We start from the raw sequence: 13,929 nt of genomic DNA, 5'->3' as shown, positions 1-13,929 counted from the left end.
TTCCTCCAAGCAGCTCGAGATGGTGTACATGGTTCCCCACAGTAGTGTAGTGGCAAATTCAGAAGTGAAGGGTCCCCTTCATGATAGTCACAGCCACACACATGCACACACTTTTCTCTTTTTTTCTTTTTGCTGCTGGGTTGAGAATGAGATCCTTGTTAATGCCTTCTATCACAACAGCAGACATCCCTAGGAGCCCAATAAGCATGAAAGGTGAGAATGTTGTTGGAATATGTGGTTCAACTTGAACTGGTGGGCTGAGTCTGCACGGGGTTAAAAAGGGTAGCTAGAGAGGAGACCTCCTGATCTTCTGCTGACTCTTCCTTCCTGCTAGACTGATATGCTTAAGATGTTGGCCACATCTTCTGGTCTCCTTCCTTCTTCTCTTGAGAGTGAGAGCAGACATTCTCTCTTTGTCTCTCCCTCTCCTCCAAGCATGAGGGCAAACACTAGGCTCAGTGTTTGCCTCTCCAACGTAGCTAGTTAGCTAGATGTAGAACTCTTTCCTATCAAGAATGTACTTCCAGAATAAAGTAGTCATTTCTTATTTTAAAGCTTAAAGTCTCTGTCTAATTTGCAGGGAAGGTGTAATCTTTAGCAAAGATTCAAATACACAAAGCTCACTCAGACTCTCAAATATCTAATTTCGCTACTCTGCAACAAATGTTACCTACTGAAAAGCATCTTCTCAGTGGTTGACCCACTTCCTTTTACTCTGATTTGCTCCAATCAGCAGGAAAGGACAAGAAAGCATGTTAAAATACTTTATCAGTGGCTAACACACACCCCTTTCATGCTGATTGGCTCATAAGATGCTGGAGACACTGGAACACTGCTCCCAAAAAAGTAAGGGGTCTAAGCACCCTCAAGACCCTGGACAGCTACACACCTGGTTCTCTACCTCCCCATTTTTGTCCTTACAACAACCCTGTGAGGTGGTCTAAGACTTGCCCAGTGAGCTTTATGGACAAGCGGATGTTTCAACCTTGGTCCTGCAGGTCCTAGGCCAACACTCAAACCACTGCACTGGTTCTCAGCATTTGACACAGGCATGTTGGTGCATAAATGGTCATCTCTGTGGATTTTGCCCCCTCACCTGTTGGTCTGAATCTAATCTGGGTTGGACCACATTCTGAGTTTATTGTATACATAATAAACATTGACTGACCAAAAGCAACTAACCACAGTTCAAGGGATTGCAACCTTCGGTTGTGTGAACTCACTCTGAACTACATATTTTGGTAATTACAGATTTATACAATACTCCTTGAATCATCTTACTTTTACAAGGGCAGTGTGCCCATGGTTGCAGAGTCACTTTCCAGGTGAAGAACTATATTATTTTTACTGCCTGGCTCTCTAATGCTAATTTATATGTCGTCTGAGAGGCATTCCTTCCATACATGTCAGCTTGAGCTTGCTGTCTGTGCCTGATCAAAGAACTTCATGCTCAGAACAACCATGCAGAACTTGACCTTAGTGGTAACTTGGCTGAGCTCCAGACTCCCACAGACTGAGTAGGATGGTGGAATGGGTAATGATGGGCAGTGAAGCAGAACTAGTGTGGTGCAAGGGCCTGCCTGTGTCATGGGGGGTGGGAGTGGGAGAACAAATCCTGTGGAAAATGCACATACTAAGTCCCAGGACCAAAGCAAAGGATCTGCTGTCTTTAATTTCTCTGTCATGCACTCAGGGAGGTGGTCTGAGGATGAAGTGGGTGGGGTGGAAATAGCCTCAGGAAGCTTTTGCAGAAGGAATTTCACATTGCCTGTTAGGGTAATGCTGAGGAATTTGGTGCAGCTGCGTTTCCTTCTTGACACACAGAGAAAAGCCTACCTGCCAAGTCTCTTGTCATTCTACCATCATTCATGAGCATTTAAAACAAGGTAATTGCAGCTGTTTGCTAATACTAGAGCATCATCTTCAAAAACATGTTGTTATGGATAATAACAGAGTAATCCTCCCACATGTTCACATCCAACTTCATATTCCAAGGCACTTGACACACAATGCCATACTGAACTGTTGGTTTCCTGTGTGTTCAGAAACACTGAAATGCAGGTGTTTATTTATTTATTTTATTTAATTTAATTTATATACCGCCCTAAGCCCAAGGGCTCTCTGGGCGGTGTACATAACAATAAAGCAATCAGAAAATATATAAATACAATAATACAATAGAATCAAAACCAAACAGACATAAACAAAGTAATCAGAGCAGCAGCAAAATACATCAATAAATATTAATAGTACGCATTATAATGCCTGGGAATATAAAAAGGTTTTCACCTGGCGCCGAAAAGATAGCAGCGTCGGCGCCAGGCGCGCCTCATCAGGGAGACCATTCCACAGTTCGGGAGCCACAACCGAAAAGGCCCTATTTCTAGTCACCACCCTCCGAGCTTCTCGATGGGATCGTACTCGGAGGAGGGCCTTAGATGTTGAGCGCAGTGTACGGGTAGTTTCATATTGGGAGAGGCGTTCCACCAGGTATTGCGGTCCCATGCCGTGTTGCTTACAAAGCAAGTAGAGCTGTGTGCAAGATTACTGTGTCTAATTCTGACTGGGGATATTGAGATTTCAGGGGCCGGAGGATTAAATTTCTGTTTCCAAAACTGATAACAATGATTTGGGGTATTGTATGAGTGGACAGGAAGAAACTGTTGTGATTCAGTAATAATAGTTCAAACTCCACTTCTGTCATAAACTATCTCTCAGTCTCAGCCCTCTATTTGTGAAATATGAACAATCTACTTCATAAGGTGGTTGTTCAAGTGAAGGCAATCAAGCTTGCAAACAGGTTAGCAAATTAAAAGTGATACCTAAAAAAAATTGTTTTTAGTAGCAATTGGAAATCCAGACAATTGTCATATGAATCAACGTGCCAGCTCATGGCTTATTATTCAAGGGGTGGATCAAATATCCCAATGGTATTTTTTTTAAAAAAGGTCTTGTGCCAGCAATATAATGAACTTTCTCCTTTGGGCTATAACTACAGAGCTCTCCAAAAAGGAACATGACAGCGATAAACTCAAAAAGGATAAAATATGGCAGAACATTCCTGTTCTGGCTGCACAACAGAATGAAACTTTCCCCTCATCTCCCCTACATGTCTTCAAGATTTTGGGGATGAGAAGGGGGAGGAGAGGAAGGGGAAGTCCTATTACATGAGCAGATGTTCACTTGCACAGCATTGGATACAACCCATGGGACATATACCAGCAAGGCTGCCAACATGCTTCCCTGGGCTCGGTAGATTGGGCCCCCCTACATTCCCACCCATCCCTCCCTCACCACCCAGCAATCCTTTGACAAGAACTGCTGCTTATGTACATATATTACCAATGTATGGACAGTTATTTTGAATCCACAGTCTTCATTTAGGACACGTGTTCCCAAACTGTGGTCTGTGGACCACCAAGTGGCCTGCAAAGCTTCATTCAGGTGGTCCACATGTTAATAGGGGGCTAGAATTAAGGTTAATCTTGACAGTATTTTTTGTTTTTAATGGTGGCAATATTTATTTATTTTATTTATTTATTGCATTTGTATACCGCCCCATAGCCAAAGCTCTCTGGGCGGTTTACAACAATTAAAAACATTAAAAACAAATATACAAATTTAAAAACATATTTTTAAAAAGCAATTTAAAAACACATGCTAAAATGCCTGGGAGAAGAGGAAAGTCTTGACCTGGTGCCGAAAAGATAACAGTGTTGGCACCAGGCGCACCTCGTCAGAAAGATAATTCCATAATTTGGGGGCCACCACTGAGAAGGCCCTCTCCCTTGTTGCCACACGCCCAGCTTCCCTCCGAGTAGGCATCCGGAGGAGGGCCTTGGATATTGAATGTAGTATATGGGTGGGTTCGTGTCAGGAGAGGCGTTCCATCAGGTATTGTGGTCCTAAGCCGTGCAAGGCTTGATAGGTTAAAACCAGCACCTTGAATCAAGCTCAGAAACATACAGGCAGCCAATGCAAATGGGCCAGAATCAGTTTTATATGTTCAAACCGTCTGGTCCCTGTTACCAATTTGGCTGCTGTATTTTGCACAAGCTGCAGTTTCCGAACTGTCTTCAAAGGCAGCCCCACATAGAGCACATTGCAGTAATCTAACTTGGATGTTACCAGAGCATGGACAACTGAAGCCAGGTTATCCCTCTCCAGATAGGGACGTAGTTGGGCCACCAACCTAAGTTGGTAGAAGGCACTCCATGCCACCAAGGCTACCTGAGCCTCAAGTGACAGAGATGGTTCTAGGAGAACCCCAAGCTACAAACCTGCTCATTCAGGGGGAGTGCAACCCCATCCAGGACAGGTTGGACATCCACCATCCGTTCAGAAGAACCACCCACTAGCAGCATCTCAGTCTTGTCTGGATTGAGCCTCAGTTTATTAGCCCTCATCCAGTCCATTGTAGCAGCCAGGCACCGGTTCAGCACATTGACAGCCTCACCTGAAGAAGATAAAAAGGAGAAATAGAGCTGCGTGTCATCAGCATACTGATGGCAACGCACTCCAAAGCTCCGGATGACCGCATCCAATGGTTTCATATAGATGTTGAACAGCATGGGGGACAGAACTGACCCCTGCGGAACCCCATACTGGAGAATCCAGAGTGCTGAGCAGTGTTCCGCAGACACCACCTTCTGGAGCCGATCCGCCAAGCAGGAGCAGAACCACTGCCATGCAGTACCTCCCGCTCCTAACTCAGCCAGTCTTCCCAGAAGGATACCATGGTCGATGGTATTGAAAGCTGCTGAGAGGTCAAAGAGAATCAACAGTCACACTCCCCTTGTCTCTCTCCCAACAGAGGTCATCATACAGGGCTACCAAGGCTGTTTCCGTGCTGAAACCCGACTGAAATGGATCCAGGTAATCGGTCTCATCCAAGAGTGTCTGGAGCTGGCCTGCCATCACTCGTTCAAGGACCTTGCCCAGGAATGGAACATTTGCTACTGGCCTATAGTTATTAAGGTTTTCTGGGTCCAGGGAGGGTCTCTTCAGGAGTGGTCTCACTACCACCTCTTTCAGGCGGCCAGGGACCACGCCCTCTCACAGAGAGGCATTAATCACTTCCCTGGCCCAGCCGGCTGGTTCCATCCCTGCTAGCTTTTATTAGCCAAGAAGGGCAAGGATCCAGCACAGAAGTGGTTGCACAAACCTGTGCAAGCACCTTGTCAACGTCCTCAAGCTGTACCAACTGAAACTCATCCAAGAAATCGGGACAAGGCTGTGCTCTGGATACACTGCTTGATTCACCTGCTATAACACTGGAGTCTTAAGTCCTGGTGGATGCTAAAAGTTTTATCCTGGAAGTGCCTAGCAAATTCATTACAGCAGGCCTCAGTTGGTTCTACCATGTCCTTGGGGCCAGCATGTAATAGCCCCCAGACAATTCTGAAGAGTTCCGCTGGGCGGCAGATTGATGATTTGATAGTGGCAGCAAAATATTGTTTTTTTGCTGCCCTTACTGCCCCTAAATACAGCTTACTATAGGCACTTACCAGTGTGTAATTGCATCCACCAGGAGTTCGTCTCCATTTGCACTCAAGCCGTCTCCTATATTGTTTCATCGCTCTCAGCTCTGGGGTATACCATGGAGCCGTACGAGCTCTACACAGAAGAGGGTGCTCAGGAGCAATCATGTCAATAATCCTTTTATTTCTTGCATTTTACAGTATTACAATTTGTATTCTAAGAAATAAAGGATGTAATAAAATACAATTAAAATCATACAGCATCTAGCACAGCACGTTTCAAATTGTTACAACATGCTGAAAAATCATTAAGTGGTCCAGCAAGAGCGACAGCAATTTTTAAGTGGTCCAATGGGAAACCATGTCTGAATACCACTTACCATGAAAACTCTATTCATAGGATCACCATAAGTCAGAATCGACTTGAAGGCAGGGCAACCTGCCTTTCAGAGTTGCTGCCCTCACAAGGCATTTTGCAACAGTTATAAATAGTTCAAAAACCATGAACATATGTTGAATAACATTTAAACATTAAAATAACATTAAAAAGATAGGAACAGCTAAGAAAACTTGTACAGCTTGATTGAACCAACTCTTAGCCCATCATACCGTACAGGATTGTTGAAAGATAAAAGGGGAGGGGAGGACCCAGGAAGAAAAGTGAGGTGCAACTATATCATGTTATGTTCACAAACCATACTGTGAGGGGGGAAATGCACAAAGGCAGCCCCCCGCCATTGCTTTAACTGCAGCATTCCACAGGCAACATTCCATAGTCCTGTTATTTTACAGCAAACCATGGAGGGAAAACTACTTGCCCCCATCTCTCTCTCTTCCCCCCCCCCCACTCTAAGCATGTGCAGCTGGACTGAACCAACTCTCAGCCTAACCTACCTCACAGAGTTTCTGGAAAGACTCCATACACACACGATGGAGATGTAAAAATACATATACCTTGTCCTCATATGATAGTTTATTGTCATAATTAGTTTGTCATTGCAGAACTTTTTTTAAATCAGTATTAGTTTCCTGCCAAATAACAGCAGTGACACCTAAGTACGCCCTGCCTAATTGCTATAAAAATAGGATTGGAGGGGGGAGAAAGAAGGATTAGCAACGCAATCTTATGCTATGCCTACTCAAACGTCTCATTGATTTACAGCACAGTCCTAACCATGCTTACTCAAAAGTAAGTCGACTTAAAAATTAAAGGCAGTTAAATCCCAGATATGTGGGATTAGGACTGCAGCTTTATTCCCAAAGAAGTGAGTATAGGATTAAAGCCTCTTGTTGGGAAGGTTTCAAAACAGGCTATGAATTAAACAAACTGCCCTGTTCAGCAGCCCAGGAAAATTTAAATTTGTATGACTCCTTATATTTAGAAAGCTGTAACACATTGTAATGGCATCATGAGCTGCATATACACTTTTATGTTTTTGTTCAAAAATATTTTATAGATAAAATGTATAATATGCTGTTTTTTGCAAATAATTTAAAAAAACCTGTATGTGCACTTTAGTAAGTATCTAAGACTCTAATGGCCTTGGGCCTGGTAGAAATGGACCCTTTCTACCCGTCTGTCGGTGGCCCTGTACACCAGCCTTCCCCAACCTGGTCCTCTCCAGATGTTTTGAACTGATGAGAGTAGTAGTCCAAAACATCTGGAGGGCACCAGGTTGGGGAAAACCTGACATACACTGGTAATTCAGATCATGGTACAATCTAGTCAAGCATTTAGTTTCCAATAGGAAACTACAATAGGGGTTGCATAAAAAGAACAAAATTGTGATGCCTGCTTTGGACAGGGTCCCGTTTCACTTTGGGCAAAACCTCCTTTGCTTCAGACAAGGGGAAGAGGCTTGCTTTGGCTTTTAGAAGCTTTGGATGTCCCTCTGTCGCATGACTATGTGACAGCTGCTGCTGTCAGTGCCAGCAGGGTCTGTTCTCAAGGCATATTGGGCCGTTGTCAAAGGGGAGGGGAATAGAGACATGAAGGCCTAGAAACAAACTGGAAAATTATTGTGGGGGGGGGAGTTTTTTCCCATTTTTTTCCAGTTTTTTTCCCCCTGGTCCTTCACTTCTCTAGCAGGGAATAAAGCTTGCTCCCCAAAACAGTGGGATATTCAGGATCCTAAGCAAGGATTCTGTTGCCATGAAGATACTTGATGGTTGGGGGGGGGGCTTTCTTCCCAAGGTATTTTCTGGAGTGTAGCTGTCTTCGTTGACATGCCTAGAAGTGAAATAAAGGCAACACCCCCTCTCAAAATGGTTGGTGGGAGGAAAACACTGTCAAAGATCCTTGGAGTAACATGACCCTTGCTAGAGTATGGACATTCCCTCACAAATACTTTTCAGGGGTGCAACCTTTATGCAAATCATTTTTGACAGCACAAACAGGGACTGCTCTGAAGGCACATGTATTGGAACTGTCCAAGCAGCAATGCATGCCTTCAGAGCGCACCTGACACCGAAAGCCAGGACTGCTTTGAAGGTGCACATTGGGGCTTTGACCACTGATCCAGTATCTTTTTGAAGCTCCCAAGTGGGTCTAAAGCTTTGCGATCAGCTGGCTTCACTTCAAGAATGTCTGAATGCCTCAGAAGCAGCCCAGTTTGGTTTTCAAGATTAATTCAAAATAGGTGCATACACCCCCTTAGCAGCCAGATGACTTTTGAGAAGCCCACCAGAAAGGCATGAAGGCAATAAACTTCCCTGTTGCTTGAGTCATTCCACCACCATCCCGCCCAGCCCAGCCCAGCCCAGCCCTGCCCTGCATTGAGATGCCTCTGAAACAAGAGGTTCCATTTATTATTATTATTATTTATTTATTTATTTATTTAGTTGCATTTCTAAACCGCCCTATAGCTAGCAGCTCCCAGGGCGGTGTACAACATGATAAAACCACAATATTTAAAATACAGTAAGTGTGTATTGCGCAGACAATATAAACATTATATAAACAAAGTGAAAGAAAACTAAAAAAATAAGATTAAAAGCTTAAATACTTTAAAATGCCTGGGTGAAGAGGTGGGTTTTTACCTGGCGCCGAAAAGATGACAGAGAAGGTGCCAGGCGTATCTCATCTGGGAGGGCATTCCATAATTCGGGGGCCACCACCGAAAAGGCCCTAGATCTTGTTACTGTTCTCCGGGCCTCTGTATGGGTTGGGACCCGGAGAAGGGCCTTAGACGTCGAGCGGAGTGAACGGGTAGGAACATAGCGGGAGAGGCGTTCCATCAGATATTGCGGTCCAGTGCCGTTAAGGGCTTTATAGGTAAGGACCAACACTTTGAATCTGGCCCGGAAACATATTGGAAGCCAGTGCAGTTGGGCCAGAATAGGTGTTATGTGGTCGAATTTCTTCGTCCCAGTAAGAACTCTAGCCGCAGCATTCTGCACTAGCTGAAGTTTCCGAATCGTTTTCAAAGGTAACCCTACGTAGAGAGCATTACAGTAATCCAATCTAGAGGATTTAGTTATGTGGCTAATAGCCATTGAATGACCTTTGCTCCATGGATTTGTCCAAACTATTTTTAAAGCCATCCGGTTTAGTGGCAGCTGTATGAAGTACTTTCTTCTGTTAATATTGCATAGTAAGCAGTTTAAGCGGACAATGATGCACCAATTACTTGAAGAAATGGCCTGATTAGCAGCTGTGAAAGACAGAAGGTCAGTTTCTGAATTCAGTTATGTTACGTTATGACTGTGTGTGTGTGAACATTAAAAATTCAAGCTGATCCTGCCCTTCTGGCTTAAAAAGAAATTGAAGAGGAAAAAGTGTTCCATCTTTCGTTAACACAGTTTACATTTATTCAATCCTGGGATTCTTAGAAGCTAGCACAATTCATTACAATCTAGATCGTTTCACAAGAACACAGTAAAAAAAAGTTAGTTTATACATCTCTTCTTAAGGACTGGGAAAGCTGCATATGTAAGAGCAATGGTGGCAAAATGCTAATTTTGGCCCTGCTGCTGTTGCAACTGCCTATTACTGCATAGTTGTCCAGAGGCAATTTCTAACTAGATAAGGAAGCTGACACCTAACTAATTGCCACAGTGACTTAACGTCATTTGTCATGCTCCACACAGACTGCAAAACGGAACCATTTCCTTTTATTCTGTTTTCTCAATGCTAATTCACACTGCTATGCGAGGGACATTTTCTGGAATTGACAACTACAAGACTGATATATTTTAGAATGTAACTTCCAACCTCTTAGTCTCCAGGTCTATAACTAGCAGCTTTAATTGCCAGAACCTTTATTGTTCCCTTCTAATAATTTGCCCATATGTTGAGATGGAGCTGCAATAAGGAGCCATTGCACAATTAGATGTCAGGTTTTTGGAGTGTTGCTGGTGTGCCATAATATTTTCTCTTGTTATCTCATCTCCTTCCTGACCCAGTCTTCTATTCTTCCTCACCTTATCTTCATTTACTGACATGACTGTTTTGGCAGAGGCAGATGAAAGGGAGATCAAAATGTAGTTGCTAAGCAACCCCAATATATGCTTCTACGCTGTCCCTTGGGCATGGCACTCACATGCATAGGAGCAGCAAAGGCAATTGGAACATTGTGTCTGGTCATGGCTAACTCAGGGGTACACAATGTAAACTTTAAATACCAAACCAAATGTACAGGTCTCAGGACACTGAAAGTAAAGGACTGGTCTAGTGCTGTCACCTGGCAACAGCAGTAAATTAGGCTGCAGAATGTTCGTGTCATTGACAGATAATCTTTTAAGCTTTTTGGATATGGGCATTTTAACCCAAGTGTTCCATTGCCATGGTGAGGCAATGCATTAGCTCCAGATGCTGCATCTGACCACATCAGTCTGGAATGTGATCATCATGTGCACACATAACCCATCGTGGGGCTGGCCAGGGAACAAAATGCACCCTAGCCCAGCCCTAGCACATCACAATAGAGTGAGGAGAACTATCCCCTTTTGTTTGGTGCACTGGAAGTTCTTCCACGTCTTTCAAAATTCCTCCTGTCTTGCAGGATCGGAATAGTATTTGGAAGAAAGTTCAGCGCTTACTGGAAATCTGTTTTCTGTGCACATGTCAAGACTGAAGATAACTGTCTACTGATGTGGAGTCAATAAAGGCATTTATCCACCAATTATCTTGAACCATCTTTTCTAAGGTTTTGTTTGAATCTCTTTTAAATAGTGCTGCTATATTAACTATGCTGCAAAACCACTGTTCTAGTTGGCAGAGGGGAGTACTTGGTTCAAGCTCAGCTTCCACTGGTGCAGAGAGGCAGGTTGTTCTAGTTCAGCAGAGGGCTGTCAAGTCATTAGAGAAAATGCATTTATGGATTGGAAATGGTTTTTCCCACCACAATTCCTTTCATTACCACCATAAGCCGCACAGCTGCTAGCAAGGCTTTCCTGGATCTACATTGTTGCTTAAGACTGGAAAAGCTGGTGGGTTACAAAACAAAATTTCAAGGTAGAATGGCAGAATGGGATGCATATTACAGGGAAGGAAAATATTGGATTTTTATTTGTAAACTGCTTAGATTTTTTTTTACAATCAAGCAATATATAAATTTTGTTTAAATAAAATACAATAAAAATGAGGGTTGCAAGCTGGGGTCTAAGATTAACCATGCTTTGTGTGCATCTGCTGTGTAGGCTATGAACAGTTTCTTTCAGCTTAGTACAAGAACTGTTGAGGATTTACTGATCTCTGTACTAGTTTCCTTTTGGGGGAAGATAGAGAACAGTAGAGAGGATGACAAATCACATCTATGATGTGCTAGTAAAAAAAGGGGAAGAAAGACATGCTAAGTATCAAAGTGAAGACCAAGAGTAGGAAAGGTCTTGTGGATTATGATTGAAAATGTATTTAGGAATTGACTGGGCTGTTCTAGGACTGGCATCTGGGATAAGGACAGTGGCACAGATTCTTTAGGTATCCTGGACCCAATTCGCTGAGGTCTTGTAAGTGAATACAAGAATCTTGAGCTTGAAAGTATGTGGACAGGGAATGCCCAGCTGTTAGGACTAAAATGGTGTCTCCCTTAGCTCAGCCCACCCAAACAAGCAAGCATGCAAGCAGTGATACTCCGGGTGCTGGATTCTGTGTCTATTTTTTGCTTTTGTATTTTGGTCTAGTTATAGGTTCTTTATCCAACAAAGCGTTCACCCTAGTAATGCTGTTATTGTGTTTTATGTGCTACAAGAGATATGAATTCATTGCCAACATGGAGTTTATGAAGGGAAAACTAAAGAATAATTAAATTGGAAATAGCAAGAACATAAGGAGGAAACTGAAGAAAAGTTGTCATCGCAGGAATAAAACTGGATGTAATTTATTCAGGAGACAAAGAAAGAAATAAGTGAAATGTACTCTAAGAAAAAGCCAAATGAAGTAAATCTTCATACAGTTCTATCCACAGCTCCCTAAGGGCGGGTTCTGCCTTGTTGCATCTACATTGCTGAGCAGCTGCAAAAGCCAGCAGAGTGAAGGAAAGTAATTACACTGGAAATAAACAGTACTGTATGCATACCACAGGTTGGACTAATAAGGCTAGTCCGTGAGACTAAAAAGTTTTTAGCATTTGTACTGTACTAGAAACAATCAGGGGGCTGTTAATGAGCCATATGCTCCAAATCTATGTGTGTTGAGATATTGGCATCTCTGGAGTTTCTGCTGCCACCCTCAGATATAGCATCTAAATAATATAATATAATATAATATAATATAATATAATATAATATAATATAATATAATATAATATAATATAATATAATATAATATAATATATGAGAGCCAGTGTGGCATAGTGGTTAGAGTGTTGGACTATGACCTGGGAGACCAGGGTTCGAATCCCCACACAGCCATGAAGCTCACTGGGTGACCTTGGGCCAGTCACTGCCTCAGAGGAAGGCAATGGTAAACGCCCTCTGAATACCACTTACCATGAAAACCCTATTGATAGCGTAGCCATAAATCGGAATCAACTTGAAGGCAGTCCATTTCCATTTTCCATACTATAAATAAAAAGCAGAGAAAACATCTAATAAACTCCAAAGAGGTAGAGAGTCTTTGTTCCAAAGAGTCTTTGCTTACCTGAGGAGGGTAGAGCCTTAGCACATCGGAATCATTAAAAAAAATCTATCAAAATACTTGTTTGCAAGTTACATAAATTATTCGAACATAAATAAGAGCTCTTCTGAAATCCAGGATCCTGTTTCCCTAAGTGGCTAGAAAGCCCACAAGCAGGGTAGGAAAACAACAGCTCTCCTCCACCATTGCTTTGAATAATTGTATAAACTATTTTACTTGTTTTGTAACCCACCCTGTGACCTTACAATGAAGGGCTAGTAAGAAATCTTATACATAAATTGCCCTGCAGCCACTGGTTTCAGTGGCATACTGCCACAAAACCTGCAGGTTCTACTTAGTATATCTAGTATATGTGAACAAACATATTGATTTATTCCATTTTCGAGCTGCCTAAATTAGTGGCCTTTGCCACATTTCACAACAGCCTGTTATGTGTTGTGTGAAGAAGTACTTCCTTTTGTCTGTCCTGAATGTACTGCCAACCAGTTTCATCGGGTAAATCTGTGGCTGGCTTCCTGCTCCTGATGTATTTATAGAAATGTTTGCTATTTTGTCCCTGTATTTTTTAACAATGGGTTCCTCAGTTGTTGTTGCTGTTTTCTTAGCCTATTGTTAACTTTCGTTTGTTTTGCTAGAATTTGGTCTCATTTGGGAAACTCTTCCACATCTCAAAGGAAGCTTTCTTGCTTTTTATAGCTCCCTTGATTCTGTAAACTGCTCAGACTAGGTTATATCTTTTCTAACCTGCGGTATAAATTCCAACTCTTGCTTCTATTGCTAACAGTTTTAAATAATCTCCAAGTGTCCTGAAGAAATTTGCCCCATTTGATTCTCCCGTTTAACTAACCCTCTCATTTATTTATTTAATTTTTTAGACATTTCCTCTTTTGAAATTAATTGCACCTGAATTTGATAGCACAACACTTATATCCAGAGCTTGGAAAAGTTACTTTTTTTAACTACAACTCCCATCAGCCCAATCCAGGGGCCATGCTGGCCAGGGCTGATAGGAGTTGTAGTTCAAAAAAGTAACTTTTCCAAGCTCTGCTTATATCTTACACCAGGGTCCTGGGCACTGCTCAGGATTAAGTCCAGGGTCGCCTTTTCTCTCTTGTTTCATGACCAATTCTTCCAATGCACAGTCATTTATTGTATCTCAAAACATTGTTATCTTTGACACCGACACAACATAAAATTGTCCATTCAGTATGAGGGTCATTGAAATTTGTCTGATTTAATTTTTTAAAAAAAATAATAAAATATTTATGTTCCTCTGTTCCTAATATAGTCTAAGGTGGCTTAAATAACAAGATACAATAAAACAGGAGTATGTGAAAGGACATTATTACAACACTTGTAATTTTGATCATA

At 42.3% G+C, this 13,929-nt stretch overlaps 1 protein-coding gene across 6 annotated transcripts in view; it reads left to right on the top strand.

Annotated features, from left to right (window-relative positions):
• Window positions 1-13,929, top strand: part of CDK18 (cyclin dependent kinase 18) — a 138,167-nt gene that overhangs the window by 58,306 nt on the left and 65,932 nt on the right. For 4 of the 6 annotated variants that reach the window (XM_061632154.1, XM_061632151.1, XM_061632149.1 and 1 more), the window contains exon 3: window positions 4,814-4,875. The exons of the other annotated variants lie outside the window; for them this stretch is intronic. In XM_061632154.1, coding sequence (XP_061488138.1) covers window positions 4,866-4,875 — 10 coding nt within the window. In that variant the 5' untranslated portion in view covers window positions 4,814-4,865. The remainder of the gene's footprint in view (window positions 1-4,813; window positions 4,876-13,929) is intronic. 6 annotated transcript variants of the gene reach the window in all.

The sequence above is a fragment of the Rhineura floridana genome, chromosome 6 (assembly GCF_030035675.1).
Source record: "Rhineura floridana isolate rRhiFlo1 chromosome 6, rRhiFlo1.hap2, whole genome shotgun sequence".
Lineage (NCBI taxonomy): Eukaryota > Metazoa > Chordata > Lepidosauria > Squamata > Rhineuridae > Rhineura > Rhineura floridana.
This window is presented reverse-complemented; position numbering and strand designations above follow the sequence as displayed.